We start from the raw sequence: 17,143 nt of genomic DNA, 5'->3' as shown, positions 1-17,143 counted from the left end.
ATATAGACACGTGGTTTTTTATTTGGCCTATCATCCTACACTTTTCCCAAAAATGTCTGATACCCAAATCTTAATCATGATCTTAATCCCTCTAGTATACTAAAAGTTAAAAAAAAATTAAACTCTTTACTTTTATTTTACATAATTTGATTAATCTAGTACATGAAAACTTCGGCCACATGATCCAAGTGGATGGAAGGGAAGCACTGGTCTTGGTCCCTCTGGAAATGAAACATTTTTTTATCTAGTTTCTTTAATTTTTAAAACCACAAATTAATATAATGGTAAAATTATATTTTAGTCTCTCAAATTTCTTTTATTTGTTTCTAGCCCTTAAAATAAAATATGTTTAAGTATTATGAAATTTACATGCGGATCAAATTCTTAAAGTTAACTTTTAAAGAGAATTATCAATTTGTACCTATCAATGACATTACAAAAGAAAAATAATCAAATTATATTAAATTAAAGTATTAAATTTTAAAATTTAGCATAACTGAGGACTAAAATCACAAATTAAACCATCTTAATTTCATATCCATGTTAATTGTCCTTAACTTCCATAAACCTCCGTGGCTTCAAATATAAGAACAAGCAATTCGTCTCAGCCAGTCAGCCTCCCTTTCCCCATTGTTGAGCTAATAATCCATCTTTGACACCTTTTTTTAAAGCAGAAATGGCATACGATGATCCCAAAACCCCACTTCTCCCCGTCAACGATCGAAACCAACCGTCGTCACCACCGCCGCCGCCACCACCCTTTTCACCTAAATCCATGGCTACACTTAAAAATTTCTACATCCTGTTAGGTCCCCTTTTGTGTGCCGTAATCTGCCTTTGTGTCACCTTCGATGGCCCGACGACTAGCCGGAACATGTTAGCCGTGACGGCGTGGGTGTTCGCTTGGTGGCTCACCGAGGCTGTGCCGATGCCGATCACCTCCATAGCACCTCTCTTTTTGTTTCCGCTTTTCGGAATTGCCTCCGCCGATGGTGTTGCTCGGTCTTACATGGACGACGTCGTTACACTGCTTCTGGGTAGCTTCATGCTTGTTCTTGCTGTTGAACGGTACAACGTTCATAGAAGATTGGCCTTAAATGTAAGTTACTTTTTTCAATACATACGAAAAAAATGGTTATTGTGATCTTGGTCCTTTAACTATGCTTAAATTTGGGTAGTTTATTTTCTATAATTTGGTCCTTATGTTTACAGCATCGTTAATTAGTATAAATAGTTACATATTAAATCCGGCAGTAAGAAACTTTGGGCCTTTTGGATGGAAAAAACATTGTTGGCCCTAAAAATGAAAAAAAAAATTTAATACCCTCATAAATAATAAAATTATAAGTTAATATAATGAATTTGCATTTTAGTCCCTGAAAAGAATCTATTTAATCCTTTATGTTTATATTTTAAGCTCAATTTGTTCACTGTTTTGATCAAAACTCATTGAAAACAGTGTCTAACATGTTGGAATTAGTGAAACTCGGGTTACCTTCAAATATAATGAAGGGACTAAAATCACAATTTGACCAAAAGCAAGAATCTTTTTACATATTTATAACTAAAGCTTCAGCGTTGGGACTCGAAGTATATATATAGAGCATGAGCATGGTGGTGGCGTTGAAAATTGCAGATAACTTTGCGGTTCTGCGGTGAGCCAGTGAACCCACCTTTCCTCTTACTTGGCATCTGCGCCACCACAGCCTTCGTCAGCATGTGGATGCACAACGTCGCCTGCGCCGTGATGATGATGCCCGTCGCCACTGGGATCCTACAACGCCTCCCCGTGAATCCCACCGACGGGTCCGCCAGGGCCGCCACCCCTATCAACAACTTCTGTAGGGCTGTGGTTCTTGGGGTCACGTACGCCGCTCCGATAGGGGGAATGAGCACCTTGACGGGGACAGGTGTCAACCTTATATTGGCTGCCATTTGGAAGAGCACCTTCCCGGAAGCAAAGCCTATCAGTTTCAACACGTGGTTCCTTTTCGGTTTCCCTTTGGCTTTGCTAATATTCTTGGCTTTGTGGGTCATACTTTGTTTGTTGTATTTGTCTAAAGGGTCTAGTAGGGCCTTAGCTGCTTACTTGGACAAAGCTCACCTCAAGAGAGAACTTGACATTTTGGGTAAGGACCTCGTGATTCTTTTTTACTTTTCTGGGTTAATTTCATTGCATGTCCCTCAATCAATATGAAAGTATCATGGAACACTTGCACTAGGAGTTAAATTATATTTTTTATTAAAAAATAAGTAAATTAGTCTTTATATATTGGATCAAAAAGTAAATTAATTTTTTTGTAAAAAATTCATTCATTTCTACTGTTAAAATTTAGTCTCTATAAGTTAGTATGATATAAACATAGCATGTCACATTTCACTGTCTGGCTATTTCATTAGATACACCAATTTTTAACAATACAAAATAAAAAAAATTAGTCCTCTATTATAATTTGCCCTTTTAAATAAATAAATAATTTTATTTTTAAACAATAAAATGAGTCATTTAAGCAAGCTCGGCTGAGTTTGAGATAATTTTTTTTAGAATCAGGTCCCAACTCAACTCATGAGCACCTATACTGATTATGTTGGTTTTATGCTTTTGGTATTAATTGTACTTTAAAATATCTTAATTGAAATTTCGTTATATATCAATACCATATCTTTCCTTCCACTTAATAATTATATTGGACATTAAATATTAGTTTAAATTTGACATGGACCATGTTTAAAATATGTGAGGTCAAATTATAAATATTTGTGTGCTTATTGTATGAACGGTTTTAATATGTTTTGCTAAACCAAAAATAGCCCTTAGATCTAATTTATTCATTTGACAGGTACACACATATTTATAATTTAATTCATGTATTTTAAATATACTCCACGTCAAATTTGAATCGATTGACAACTAAAGCGATAAACAGGACTTGATGAATATAATATTGATACTTTTAGGATACAATTAAAGTGTCTGACCAATTCAAAATTTGAAGATAAATATATATATATATATATATTCAATCTAATCCAAGATTTTTGGTGTGATCTCTGAGCAGGTCCAATGGCTTTTGCTGAGAAGATGGTTTTGGCTGTCTTTGGGGTTGGTCCTTACATTTTTTTCTTCTTAATTTTCTCTAATTATTGCGGTTATTTTTTATTATTAATTAATTTTTTTGGTCACTAAATTAACAAAGGTAAAATGCAGACGACGATAGCTTTGTGGATGACCAGAAGCATAACAGAAGACATTCCAGGATGGGGAGCTCTCTTTCATGGCCGCGCAGGCGATGGAACTGTCAGTGTGAGTAATAAAAATATTAGGTCAAATTATAGTTTTGGTCCCTTTTTTATGCTGAACTTTTTTATTAATCTTTACACTTTAGTTTGGTGTATTTTGCTTCTTTATTTTTAATCTCATTATTTAATTCAATTAGTAAGTTTACTATTTCAATTAAAATAATAACAATTATTTTTTAAGGAAACACCGTTTCTAACATAGATTTTTGGACATAATGATAAATTTAGTTCCTAATTTTTACTCCTTTTATTAGTTTGGCCCTAATTATTATTTCTTAGATCACTTTGGTCATCAATTTTTAAATTTTAATCGATTTACTTTTTTGAAAGGAAAAGTTAGTTGAATTATTAAAATTTTAATGTTACTGACGTAGCAGCCCTATGTACTTCATTAGTGAGCTGGATAATTTTTTAAAATTTTCCAATATTTTTATAATTTTTATGTAAACGTGGACTCCACGAGTTGCCATTAAAAACCATGGTGCAATAATCTTTTCTATAAAAATTTATTTTGACCGAATTTTATGTTGAAGACTAAAGTAATAAAAAAATTAGGGACAATATAATAAAATAAATAAATATTAGGAGCTAAATATATCATTATATTATTTTTTATTTTGGATGATCGCTTGTAGAAAGAAATCAATTTTAGTACTTTAACCATAATAATTAACGACGTTAACTATTTTGAACTAAATAACGATATTATAGAACTAGAGAACAAATTATGCCAAATTATTAGAACACATAGACTAAATTCCAGATGTGAATATAGTAGAGGGACCAAAACCTTAATTTTAACCGAAACTTTATAAATCAAAATTGGTGTGATAAGAAATATTGTTTAGTGAATATAATCTTTTTAAACCATGCACGCAGGTAATGGTGGCTACCCTTTTGTTCATCCTCCCGAACGGGAAGCAAAAAGGTGAGAAACTGATGGACTGGAATGAATGCAAGAAACTACCATGGAACATAATTTTGTTACTTGGTGCTGGTTTCGCCATCGCCGACGGCATGCAATCTAGCGGACTCGCCGACATATTATCCAAAGCCTTAGATTTCTTGGAACAAGTCCCGTATATCGCTATCGCTCTCGTCGTGTGTCTAATTAGTGCTATAATCACTGAGTTCATAACATCGAACGATGCGGCCGCAACACTCTTGGTTCCACTTTTAAGCCAAATGGCAAGGACTGCGAATGTTCACCCGCTGGCGCTTATGGTTCCGGGAGCCATCGGGTCACAATTGGCTTTTATGCTTCCCACCGGGACTCCGCCGAATATTGTCGGGTTTACGACGGGGCATATCGATATCATGGATATGATGAAGACGGGGTTGTTGCTTAAGATTGTTGGTACCGCAATTGTATCCTTGCTAATGCCTACGCTTGGTAAAGTGCTATGTCTTCCTTTGTTATTAATCCATTTTTTTGAGTTTGATTAACATAAAAGTTTAAATTATAGTTTTGGTCCTTCTACTATTTTCAAAATTGAGATTTAATTCCTAGTTTTAGGCGACAGGAGTTGCTCAAGGATTTAACTTGGGATTTAGTCAACCAGTTCTAGGCCTGCCCAAAATTTTTGAAATAAACTCATTAGGCTCTTAACTTTTTTTCTAAAAATTTTAATTAGGCTCCTCAATTCTTTTTGAAAAATTCAATTAAGCTTCCTCAATTTTTTTTTTTTGAAATTCTCATTAAACCCCTTACAATTTTTGAAATTTTTTATAAATCCTCCAAAAATTAATGCCAATATCTGCATTGGTTGACACCAGTAACTATTTTTGTTAAAATATTAATATGATTTTTCTTTAAAACATCCCTTCAAAAGAAAAAAAAAAAACTTTCATGTTAACACAATGGAAGGCATGATTTTTTTTTAAAAAAATATACCCATTAGCATTTTATTCAACATATTTAACTATCATGACTAGCACAAATATAATAAAATAGAAGAATGGGATTATCTTAAATTTAAGTCTAAAAGTTAAATCTTGAATTTGATATAAGATCAAAATAAAAATTCTACCATAACAAAGAACAAGTCAGTTATTATTTATTTTTTCTTTGGCAGGTGCTTATGTTTTTGTAACAAAAGGAGGACTTCAATAGCTGCAAAAAAATGCAAGGGAAAGTGTGATTGATATACGGTATTGTTTGTTAGCTTAATATAGCGACATTCGATTCATTGAGACAAAACTGAAGAAGCTACGTTTATTGGCCTCGCTTTGGCTGAATATGCGGCAACAAAGAGGCACCGAGAATCTTAAAAATCTATTGTACTTTCCCCGAGGCGAAGCTAAGCCGAAGCTTACCCTCTTCGTTTCGGCCCTTAGATTATTAATAACTATTGTTTCGGAAAAAAATTAAATGAATCAAAATTAATATTTTTATTTAATGAAAAATATTTTAATAATAAGTAGGTAATAGTTATTTATTATTTAATGGAGAATATTTTTAATTTTATTTATTTTAATATTATATTATCTTATAAAACTTTTACATTTAAAATTTGATTTTTTGGTTTAAAATAAGATTAAATATTTACAAAATAACGATAAAATGTAAAATTTTATATTTTATAATTTAAAATCTATATTTACCAAATAATCTAATTATATTTCATAATTAATTTTAAGTAATATATATTAAACAAATTTATAATTTAAATTTAATATTTAATTTTTCAACACTTACTTTTTAGCAATTAATATTTTAATTTATCAAACATAACTAAGTGTGATTTTTCAACCCAATCTTGGGTTAATTATTTTTAGTTAAATTATTAAGTAACGTTAGAGGTTATAATATGCTTGAAGTTTATTTAATTTTTCGTATATATTGAAATTAATCATCATAATTTTAGTTTTTTTAAATTTAATTTTCTATTTTTTCATTTTAAAATTTTAGGTTTAGTTAAAACCGTTAAATATTTTTATTAAATTTATTTGTGTGATATTTTAATGGTGTAAAGGAATTTAAAATTCATATCAAATTTTTTAAAAATAGATACAATAGGCATATTGCAATTTGAGTCCTCTTACTATTTAGTATTATAATTTAAATTTTTTTCCGCATAAAATTTTTAAGTTTGGCCCCAACAATTTATATTCTTATATTAGCCCTCGTTCGAAATTTCTTGGCTTTGTCCTTACGTGCCATGTGACTCACGGTTTAAAAATAATTTTTTTAAAAAAATATAATTTCAAACTTTTTTTTCATAGTCGTTTGCTTCTTTATTATTTTGCCAAGAGCGATTGTGCTAACCTCTGAGTTGGCTACTTCTTGTCTTTTTCTCCCTCTCTCTTACCAACCTTCTTTTTTTTTCTCATTTACTTTATGTGATTTCTCCCTTTTCAGTTTGTAGATCTATTTAGTGGGTGTCGTTGTTGTTTTCACAAGTCATGATAAGCAAATGACGATGTCTGTCATCTCTAAAACTCCACCGACCACTAGCGGTTTCTCTTGAACAGTGGGTAGGTTTTCGCCGATTTCTTGATTTGTTTCTATGTTGAGAATATTTCAGAATAATAAATGATTTCATGAGTCTGTTTGGACTCGTGTTATCTTGAGTTTTATATGTTTTTTTGTTTGATTTCCATTGCTTAATAAGTTTTCGTTTTTAGAAGTTTTTGTCTGCTATTGTAGTTTAGTTTTGTTTATGCATATAGTCTTGCTTTTGCAAATAATTTTAGAGATGATTTTGTTGTTGTTCTCCCCAGTTTGGTGGATGCTCAGTTCTTTTGTCAATTTTGCCCGCCCGCCACCTTTGACCATCCAGGGCTGATTTCCTTCTCGTGATAGTTGCTTGCAATTACTCTAGATATGTCGTGCTTGAGTTATGACAAAACTCATTGTCAATGTGTTGTAATATTTTGTTGATGTTAAAACTTATAATAAGTGTTTGTTATTTTTTTTTACCTAAATTATATGATCCCATTTATGAAATGAATTACTAAATTTTTTAGTAATTTCAACAATTTTAATAAATCACATAAATTAATTCTTTAATGTAATTGGTAATATGTGTGATACTATAATCATAAACATAAAAAAAAAAAAAGTTGCACATGCAAGCAAAGCCACTCCTATGTTATTCTCTCCTTCCATTTTAACTTTTTTTTTTCTTTTTTGAAATTTTGTTACGACTTATAAGAATTCTTTATGCGCCATCTCACTCGATTAGTTCCATCTAAAAATAGAAAGATTTGAATGAAAATATAAGTTGGAAATATGGGTTTAGACAAAAAATGAGGTTTATTTTTCAAACGGGTCAGACATTGGGTAAGTTTTTTTTAGCCCCGAGCTTAAATACACGTATTTTTAATTTTTGTTAGGAAACATTTGTTTCGATGTTTCTAATATATTTTTCATTTGTTGGAAAATATTTATTTTATTGATTTTAGTGTATTTGATATATTATATTTTTTAATTTTTTTATATAATAAAATAATTTTAAAAATAATATAAGCCTAGTCCAAGTTTAGCAACTATAATATAAGTCGGGCTTGAACAAAAAATTAAATCTATTTTTTTGGATTAGGTTGAGCTCGAACCTATTAATTGGGCCTAAATTTTTATTTGAGCCCACTCCATGGACAACTTTAGGCATTAGAAAGACAACTTCAATTCTTCTATATTATATGATATGTCTAGATTAACTTGATATATGATTGGATAAGATTAAAAATACTTTGCTGAAAATGCTACGTGTCATCATAATAAATTTATCGTTTACATGAAAATTTATTTATTTAATTTTGAATTTATAATATATATTTATAATTAATTGAAAATTTATGTACCTTCCATATAATTTTTGTTTATGATTGATCATTATAATAAGAAAAGATAGGCAAAGGAATACTATTATTCAAATGACTCTAGAGATTGTCTTACTATACTCTTTTTTCTTTTTAGTACCTTATTGGTTGGCTTGGCTTTATTACTTTTTTCCTTTTGGTTCACCTTTTATTTCATTTGTTTGATAAAAATTAGATTAGATTGAGGTTGTCACTATCGTATAGTTGGTATATTATTATTGCTCTAATATTAGTAGATATTAATAATGGTGTATTTTTTGATATTTATTTATTTATTTTTATATAGCTGTAGTCTTAAATTCTGTTTCTTTGATAAAATATATAATATATAAATGTAAACATATTTTAATTAATATATTTATAAAATAATCATAAAAATTAAAATTATTAATAAATTTTAATAACTTAATGATTATATTTTATTTTTAATATAATTGAAAAATTATTAAGACAAAAAAATAAAATTGATTTAAATACCTTTCTTTGAAAAGGAAAAACTAGTTTAAATATCATAATTTTATGCTAATCTATACAAATTGATATGTGTATGTACATATTAATAAAAATCGACAAGAAATACACTAATTTTAATAAAAACATAAATTTATTATTTTAATTTATTAATAAAACAAAACATATCAACAGACCGATATCGAAATAAAATTGACAACACCAAATAAATAAATAAATAAGAATTATCCAATTATCTTTTAGTAAAAGAATTTTACAAGGTCAAGTATCTCTTTGATTTTGATAGAAAACCTTTGCTCCAACACAAGGGAAATCACCAAACAGTCCCCGATTCTAATTCTCCACGTGTCCGTGTATTATTGACTTCAACGAATATATGGCGCCATTCTAATCCTATGTCCGTCCACAGGGAAACATAACTCAGCTGAACCCAGGCCAGCGCATAAGATAAAAAGAACACTAACCACCAACAGTGGTTGATTCACGTTGAAGGATATCCCAAAGCCTGTGTTTAGCCGTTGGATAAAACGGTAAGTAACTAAAATAATCAAAATTGTGAGAGATTTTTTGTGATATTTTTGGAAGGATTTTATACTTTGTTTATCGAATCTAAGCGGTGCGGTGACCTGAGGCTCTTGTAATCGGCGGTGAGACTTCAAACTTCAACGACAAGTCATCGTGTTAAGATGAAGGGACTCTTCAAATCTAAGCCGCGAACTCCTGTTGATATCGTGCGGCAAACGCGCGATCTCCTCATCTATGCTGGCCGTTCATCCGACAGTCGTGAAGCCAAGCGGGAAGAGAAGGTTCTTTTTGCTGAAACGCCTTTTTGCTTATAGCACATTAATTGTTGTCGTCTTGTTTAGTTTACTCTTCCGCCCTTTTTTTATATCTATTTTTGGAATTTTGACCTTCGGAGGAATTCAATTGACGTGAGCATTTGGTTTTAGTTAGTTGCTAGGAGAATTAAATGTTTAGCGAGATTTTTTTCTTTAGAGTTTGAGCAGCTATTTGATTTACTGAAAGGAGTATAATTTCAGTGTCTATTCCTTATGTTTGGTGGTAATTTTGTTGCAGATGGCGGAGTTATTTAAAAATATAAGGGAGTTGAAGTGTATTCTTTACGGAAATAGTGAATCTGAGCCGGTTTCAGAAGCTTGTGCACAACTGACTCACGAGTTCTTCAGAGAGAACACGCTACGACTCTTGATCACTTGTCTTCCTAAATTGAACTTAGAGGTAACGCTTATTCACTATAATTTAGTTTAGATGTGCAAATTTTACTTCGAGGGAATTATTGTTGCAGCACCGTGAGGCTGTGAGCTTATGAAATTGTCGCTTCTTTTATAATTTGATAAGTATTGTTCTTTGCAGGCGAGGAAAGATGCAACTCAAGTTGTTGCAAATTTGCAAAGGCAACAAGTGAATTCACGGTTGATTGCTTCTGATTACTTGGAGGCAAACCTTGATCTTATGGATATTTTAATAGCAGGGTAAGTGGCAATCCGAAAAAGTTTACTGAAGTTATGATATTCTGATTACTACTTTCTTTTAATTTTTTTTGTTGGTGTTTAAGATTTAAGTTATTATTGGTAGGTAGATTAGCTCCTTGTATCTTTTTCTTTGTTGTCCAGATCAAATAACTTAATCCGAGAGCTAAGGTTATAAGTTAGTGATAGTTTAAATAGCTCTTTAATTAGGCAAAAGCAAATTAGGAGGCACTTCTGTTACTAGATTATACTTACTGATCCAATCACATGAGTGCCAAACTTTTGCCTTGGTTATATTGAAGCTTGAATTCTGATTTATGAATGATATCTTATAATGTAGTCTTTTGGATTGGTTACGCTGTCAAATTGAACTTTATTTTGTTTCTATCATTGTATCACAATCTTCCAATTTTTTAATGTTGTATTTTCAGTTATGAGAACACAGACATGGCTTTACATTACGGTGCAATGTTGAGAGAATGCATTCGGCATCAGACTGTTGCAAGGTGAGCGTAGTCATCGACTTAATTCATACCTCAATGATTTGGCCTCTCAACCTTTTAGTGAATGACACCCCAAGTCATTTCTTAATCCACCGGTGTTTTCATTGTGTTTGCACTCAAGAGGCAATCTTGTCCGTTATTTACCTTCGGAAGCTTTCCTTTTTTGTAATTTATTATTATTATTTGAGAGCCTCATCTCCTAAAGTTTTTAGTAGAATAAAATTTCAAAATAATTGAAGATTTTTAATATAGTAATAGCTGAATGTGGCACGTTTTGTTGTTTGGTTTGCAGGTATGTTTTGGAGTCGCAGCACATGAAGAAATTTTTTGACTATATACAACTTCCAAATTTCGACATTGCTGCTGATGCTGCTGCAACTTTTAAGGTTGATTACTGCTGATCTAATTACATGTTAAGATGATTTCTTTCTTCTTTCATTTTCTTTCTGAATATTACTGTTGCACTTCTGAATCTGCATTAACCATTGGAATCCAGTTTCAGAACAGCCTGTATTGAAGTAGGGACTTGGTTTGCTTTTCAATCTTACATTGTTGAAACAGGGTTCTTTTTTATTTCAGCATATCAAGAAAAGTTGTTTTGTGTGATGTTGAGTCATCCTGTCATGAACTTCCCCATCTTCCTCCCTTCTTTCTTCACTGGTTTTTAGACAATGTGTTGACCTCTGATGTTATGTAATATCTTGTTTTCTTGCAGGAGCTCTTGACAAGGCATAAGTCCACTGTGGCTGAATTTCTTTCGAAGAACTATGACTGGGTAAGTGTTGTTCCTTCATTACTGTCATCCTTTAAATTGTGAATTGTTAAGGACAACCATAGTACTTAAATAATCACGTCAGCTTGTAAATTGTTTCCATGAGAATCATTTTATTTTCTCTTTTATGTTTGACTAGATCTTTTCAGTGACATGATTGTAATTTGTAATGATACTGCTACACATAGCCACAGTAGAGTTCTCTGAATTTCTTCTTCATTCCTTTTTTATGTGAAAAGTTTTTATTAATTGGAGCTCATGAACTCAACTGTGTTTGTTGTTTTAGTTCTTTGCAGAATATAACTCAAAGTTGCTGGAATCTACCAACTATATTACGAGAAGACAAGCTGTCAAGGTATAATCCTTAAAAAATAGGAGTATGATATTGATTTCCTTTTCCTTTTTCTTTTTTTTTTTTGGGGGGGGGGGGTTGGGGGTAGTCTTCCAATCAAAACAAAAACGGTGCTTCTAAACATGCTTGACTTCACATCAGTTTTCTAAAAGGTTCATTTGTTGATTTGAGCTGAGAATTTCAGTTCTAATAAGTATGAAGAGTGGAATGATAGTGATACCATCCTGGGATTCAGTACATAAATACTTTGTTAAGAGCAGGATGACTGCTTTTAGATTTGATACCTAAATCAAATTGAAGTTACTATTTTAAATGTCAAAATCATAGTTATATGATGGTTGTTTTTTATTTTTAAAGTTCCTTAACTAAGATGTGGCAGTAGCACTTGCAGTTTTAATTTTCTTTGCTAAGTAGACCTATAGTAGTTTATATTTTCTCTTCTTTACAGTTGTTGGGAGATATCTTGTTGGACCGGTCTAATTCAGCTGTCATGACCAGATATGTTAGCTCAAGGGATAATTTAAGGATTCTTATGAATCTTCTAAGGGTATGAAGCTTCCCCATTTCATGTTTTGTTTATCCTACAATATTCTGGAATGATCATATTTTCTGTGAGTTTGATGTGTTTGATGTTATTCTATTGTACTATTGAACTTGGCCTATATCTGACATGAAACTCTTCAAACTAGTTATAGCTCTCAGAATGAGTTGCTACCGACTATTGTCAAATACATGAGGCATATGTTAGCCTATATTACTATTGGTTTAGTTTATGGCGGTAAACACTAAGTATAATACTGACCTGTAACTACGATCATACCAAATATGAAATATGGAATAAACTCGAATCCCTAAACGGTGATTCGATTATATGCAGGAATCAAGCAAGAGTATCCAAATAGAAGCTTTTCATGTTTTCAAGGTATGGTGTCAATTTCTTCTCCTTCTGGGCAGACTTGGTAATTTGATACATTAAAATGCTTACGCTATCCTTTTTTGTGCATGTCTCTACAGTTGTTTGCCGCGAACCAGAACAAACCTGCAGACATTGTTAGCATACTGGTTGCAAATAAAAGCAAGCTTCTACGTTTGTTTGCAGATTTCAAGACCGATAAAGGTGCTTTTCCTTGTAACATTATCTATAGTTGTGAAAGACAAACACATGTAACATTAATTTTTGCTTGTAAAGTTTTAGGCTTGGCACTTCTTATTTATAGATTGCGGTGTTGATGGATTATTATATGTCTTGCAGAGGATGAACAATTCGAGGCAGACAAGGCTCAAGTTGTGAAAGAAATCGCTTCCCTCGAGCTTAGAGACCGGCTAGAGTGAGCCTGTATGTATCCTTTAGTCTAATCTCCTTTTTTTTTTTTTTATGTTGGTTAAAAATAAATGTTATTAAACACAAATTGACTGAACCAAATAGATACCTCATAGTCGTAGTCGTAGTCCTTTCAGAAGGGCATGGAATATGTAAAAACGAAAGGCTCTTCGTTTCTGTTTCTGTTTCTCCTTCTTAGAATCTCTAGTTTTATCATCTATAATTCGCAGTGTGTGGACGATAAAGAAGAAAAGGTAGGGGTGAACATAAAATAATTTGCTTGTATGAGAATGAGATGAATTCAATCAGTTGAGATACTTGGATTGATTCACCTCTACATTGTGGTTCCCCCAATGCTTGTTTATAGTTGTTATGCTTATGCTTTTAAAGTTTAAACTTCAATGCAATCTTGTAAATAAAGGCTAACACATCTTCAACTAATCAATACATTTGATGTATTGATTGCCTATAGATATATCTTAAACAAGTATAATTTGTTTACTGTATGAATTAGTATTTGATATACTATCAATAACAATAAAATTTTCCAACTCTATAAATAGAGTTAAGAAATCACATGTTTCATTAATAAAAAGTGCAAGTGACAGTCTTTTAACTATGCTTGTGTAATTTAAAAATTCATCTTTGTATATCAAATAATTATTCTGCATGAATTGATAATTATTCTGCATGAATTGGTAATGTATATATTAATTGTACGCCATTAGTTGATGCCATTTAATTAAAGGTGTATATATTTTATTTATTTTAAAAGAAGAAATGCAAAGCAAGGGCCTTTCGAGCATCACGTGGAGTGGTAGTAACTGGTAAAGGATTGGTTATTTGGTCCAAGTTTGTCTTCAAAAAGGAAGAGAGAGGAAAGGGAAAGAAAAGGAGATTGTATGGTGGAAGGAAGTAAGGAAGCTTCGGTTGATTGGACCATTTGATTTCGTCGACCTTTCACATCAGAAAAGATAATCGGATGATAGACAAAGGCACATTGGCATATTCCATGAATCTCCTCATATTGGTATTCAATGAAGCAACGGCTGCAGTACTCGTCACAAAGCGGCCATTTTCTTATCTGTTATTGTTTTTATAATTAAATCGGTTAATTTTTAACTTTTATTTAATTAATTGAATAGTCAGTTCAATCAATAAATTTTTTTTTAAATCTAGATTTACTAAAAAATAATTAGACCCTCATACCCGTGAGGAAAACGAGTGAGTGAACTGTGAAAACAATATATGGATGCTAATTTCGTTATTCCTAGGTGAATGAACTAATATGCCAAAGTTTTACTAAACAATATGTACTTCTAACTCTAATAATACTAATGATAGTAAAGCAAAATTACATAACAACCAGATATATCTGCATTATAGATCCACTAAGTTAGTAACGAATGTTAATTTTTGTTACTAATAACGTGGATGTTCAAACATCAAAGACATGGTTTTTATTCTCCAAACAAAAGAAAAGAAATAAGAGAATATTAGGAAATAAAGGGGCATTTATTTGCAGTGGATTGTGCATATAAAATCAACACATGGGTCTCGTTTTGTTTGTCACTAATGCTGTTGTTTCTTGTCCTAATTACTACCTGAAAAGCCCTTCAACCCAATTTCCAAATCACCTACAAATTCACCATCGGCCATTCTTTCTTTCACTTTCTCTCACAAACCAATCTAACATGGCTGACAATGGTGGGAACTATGAACCCAGATTAGTATTTCCTTCTAATTTTCATCATCTTCTTGACATTTCCATTGATGGGATTTCAATTTCTTGTTCACTGTTATCCGCTTTTTTTTGTTTTCTTATATAAATTCTATGGATTTCAGGTTCTCCTGAAGAGTTCTTGGCCACTGCAGTTGACGCAGCTAAAAAAGCCGGCGAGGTTCATTAAAGTTTTCATTTTTCCATTTTTCTGTTCAATTTACTTCATTGATTTGTTCAGCTTATTACTCTCACATTTTTCTTTTTATTTGATGTTTTTTATAGATAATCCGTCAAGGGTTTTACCAGACTAAGAATGTGGAGCATAAAGGCCAGGTCTTTCTTTTATTCCCCCTCTCGTAATTTTTATTTTATCCCCATTTCTTGTTAGCTTACTAGAAACGTGCGTGTATATATGCTGATAAGGGTATTAAAATTCATAAATTTTGATAAATTATTTTGGTTCAACAAATGCTCTCATTGATTACTAGTAGAGTAGCTGATGAAACTGGGTTATCTAATCTTATAAGAGTTTCTTGGGTTGTTTTTCAGATTGGTCGTGGTTCAATCTTATTTAGAATTGAAAATGGCTACTTAAAAATTGCTTATTTTATCTAAGTTCAGGTCGATTTGGTCACTGAGACTGATAAGGCATGTGAAGATCTTGTTTTTAATCATCTCAAGCAGCATTACCCTTCCCATAAGGTTAGCTCTTTTAATCAAATTCTTTTACCATGTATCTATCAAGATTCAAATACTAGCATAAGAAAACGACCTAGTTTTATCGAACCATTTTTATGGTATGTTATAAGTGCTGTATATTTTCTTTTAGTTCATTGGGGAAGAAACCACTGCTGCTTGTGGTGCATCAGAGCTGACTGATGAGCCTACCTGGATAGTTGATCCCCTTGATGGAACAACTAATTTTGTTCATGGGTAAAATACCTTTTCTTTGACTTGTGTTTATATCTGAGATTAAGGTGTTCGATCATTTTCATGTCAATTGTTTGCAATCATGTAGGTTCCCCTTTGTGTGTGTCTCCATTGGTCTTACTATTGGGAAAGTTCCTACAGTTGGTGTTGTTTACAATCCAATAATGGATGAGGTGAGAATTACCCTTTAAGACAATGAAGTTTGCTTAAAAAAATCTAAGAGTTTTTCTTTATCACAAGTTAAACAAATATTACCGGGTTTATGGCATGCAGCTCTTCACTGCTGTACTTGGAAAAGGTGCTTTTCTCAATGGGACGCCTATAAGAGGTGAATCTAATACCCGATGCTCATGATATATATTAAGTCCAAAAACTTTCAAACAGGTCTCTTAAAGATGTGTTATTTTGCTTTGAAATTTCGCAGTTTCATCTCAAACCGAACTTGTGAAGTCTCTACTTGCAACAGAGGTGTGGAACTTCTTATGTTCTGAAATTTCAGATTTTTACCCGATTTTTTTGGTTCATTGTTGGGTGTTAATGAACTTAATAATTTTTAGTTCATTGTTGGATTGTTTTGTAAGCATGTAAAAACTTAATTTAACTTCTTTTTTTTCTTTCTATTGAGCAGGTTGGAACAAAACGAGATAAGTTAACAGTGGATGTTACTACAAATCGAATCAATAGCTTACTTTTCAAGGTAAAAGAAAACTTTGCATGGATTCCTTTTGTTACTACATCTTGAAAACTTTAAATACATAACAAAATTTCCTTTGATTAAAAGGTGAGATCACTTCGGATGAGCGGTTCTTGTGCATTGAACCTTTGTGGAATTGCATGTGGAAGGCTCGATCTGTTTTACGAACTTGGATATGGGGGCCCATGGTATGCTTTTAGTCATTTTAATGTTTGATGAAAGTTGCGGTTCAGTAAATGATTGACAGTGTCTGCCTCTTTGTTCAGGGATGTGGCAGCTGGTGTTTTAATCGTTAACGAAGCTGGAGGCCTTGTGTATGATCCGTAAGAAGCTAAATCTTTGACTAAGCAATCTTTAAACTATTTTGTCTTGAAATCTAATAGAGAAAGAGAAATGCTAATGGAAAGTTTATACATGCTGTTAACCAGTGGTGGCTCTTGTTTATTGGATCAGGTTCGGGAAAGATTTTGATATCACAGCTCCGAAAGTCGCTGCTTCAAATCCATTCCTGAAAGATGCATTTGTCGAGGTTTTGAAGCAGACAGAATGAAGTTGCAGTTATGTATAGTCTGCCATTATTTTTTATGAATATGTTGAGTTACTTTTTTTCTTGTGGGGGAGATTGTTGAGACATTTATATTCTTGGCTTTGGCAATAGGCCAGATTATTTTGTAGAAGCCCATTATTTCAACTTGCAAGATTGCCAATATAAATCTGCTTTTGCTGAATTATTAGTTTGTAATTAATCAAGTTTAGGGGAACC

General features: G+C 32.0%; 3 protein-coding genes across 8 annotated transcripts; all 3 read left to right on the top strand.

The window, feature by feature from the left end:
• Window positions 1-540: 540 nt before the first annotated feature.
• Window positions 541-7,249, top strand: LOC108458422 (tonoplast dicarboxylate transporter-like). 2 transcript variants are annotated; one of them, XR_008272814.1, is made up of 8 exons: window positions 542-1,099; window positions 1,637-2,129; window positions 3,060-3,103; window positions 3,209-3,304; window positions 4,180-4,693; window positions 5,376-5,451; window positions 6,662-6,777; window positions 7,024-7,249. XR_008272814.1 is itself a non-coding variant. In XM_017757810.2 (6 exons), exons 1-6 carry the CDS (start codon window positions 677-679, stop codon window positions 5,411-5,413), a joined length of 1,608 nt encoding a protein of 535 aa, XP_017613299.1. In that variant the 5' UTR covers window positions 541-676; the 3' UTR covers window positions 5,414-5,706. The 2 variants fall into 2 exon arrangements, 1 of the variants encoding a protein (XP_017613299.1); XM_017757810.2 differs by lacking the exons at window positions 6,662-6,777; window positions 7,024-7,249 and having other exon boundaries at window positions 541-1,099; window positions 5,376-5,706.
• Window positions 7,250-8,972: 1,723 nt separating this feature from the next.
• Window positions 8,973-15,092, top strand: LOC108460499 (putative MO25-like protein At5g47540). 5 transcript variants are annotated; one of them, XR_008271904.1, is made up of 13 exons: window positions 9,009-9,401; window positions 9,673-9,834; window positions 9,970-10,088; window positions 10,517-10,591; window positions 10,881-10,974; window positions 11,304-11,363; window positions 11,647-11,715; window positions 12,161-12,259; window positions 12,590-12,634; window positions 12,727-12,829; window positions 12,965-13,048; window positions 14,879-14,934; window positions 15,039-15,092. XR_008271904.1 is itself a non-coding variant. In XM_053019815.1 (12 exons), the coding sequence occupies exons 2-12, from the start codon at window positions 9,282-9,284 to the stop codon at window positions 13,042-13,044; spliced, it is 1,026 nt and encodes a 341-aa protein (XP_052875775.1). In that variant the 5' UTR covers window positions 8,973-9,125; window positions 9,210-9,281; the 3' UTR covers window positions 13,045-13,459. The 5 variants fall into 5 exon arrangements, 4 of the variants coding, with proteins under 4 accessions (XP_052875775.1, XP_052875774.1, XP_052875773.1 ...); XM_053019815.1 differs by lacking the exons at window positions 14,879-14,934; window positions 15,039-15,092 and having other exon boundaries at window positions 8,973-9,125; window positions 9,210-9,401; window positions 12,965-13,459; XM_053019814.1 differs by lacking the exons at window positions 14,879-14,934; window positions 15,039-15,092 and adding an exon at window positions 13,812-14,195.
• LOC108460500 (inositol monophosphatase 3-like) lies at window positions 14,440-17,108 on the top strand. The gene is made up of 12 exons (XM_017760013.2): window positions 14,440-14,740; window positions 14,879-14,934; window positions 15,039-15,089; window positions 15,378-15,458; window positions 15,586-15,689; window positions 15,775-15,859; window positions 15,960-16,014; window positions 16,111-16,154; window positions 16,315-16,383; window positions 16,468-16,568; window positions 16,647-16,703; window positions 16,834-17,108. The coding sequence occupies exons 1-12, from the start codon at window positions 14,584-14,586 to the stop codon at window positions 16,928-16,930; spliced, it is 957 nt and encodes a 318-aa protein (XP_017615502.1). The 5' UTR covers window positions 14,440-14,583; the 3' UTR covers window positions 16,931-17,108.
• Window positions 17,109-17,143: the final 35 nt, after the last annotated feature.

Source organism: Gossypium arboreum, chromosome 10 (genome assembly GCF_025698485.1).
Source record: "Gossypium arboreum isolate Shixiya-1 chromosome 10, ASM2569848v2, whole genome shotgun sequence".
NCBI lineage: Eukaryota > Viridiplantae > Streptophyta > Magnoliopsida > Malvales > Malvaceae > Gossypium > Gossypium arboreum.
Note: the sequence above shows the minus strand (reverse complement) of the source record. Positions and strands in the feature narration are given on the sequence as shown.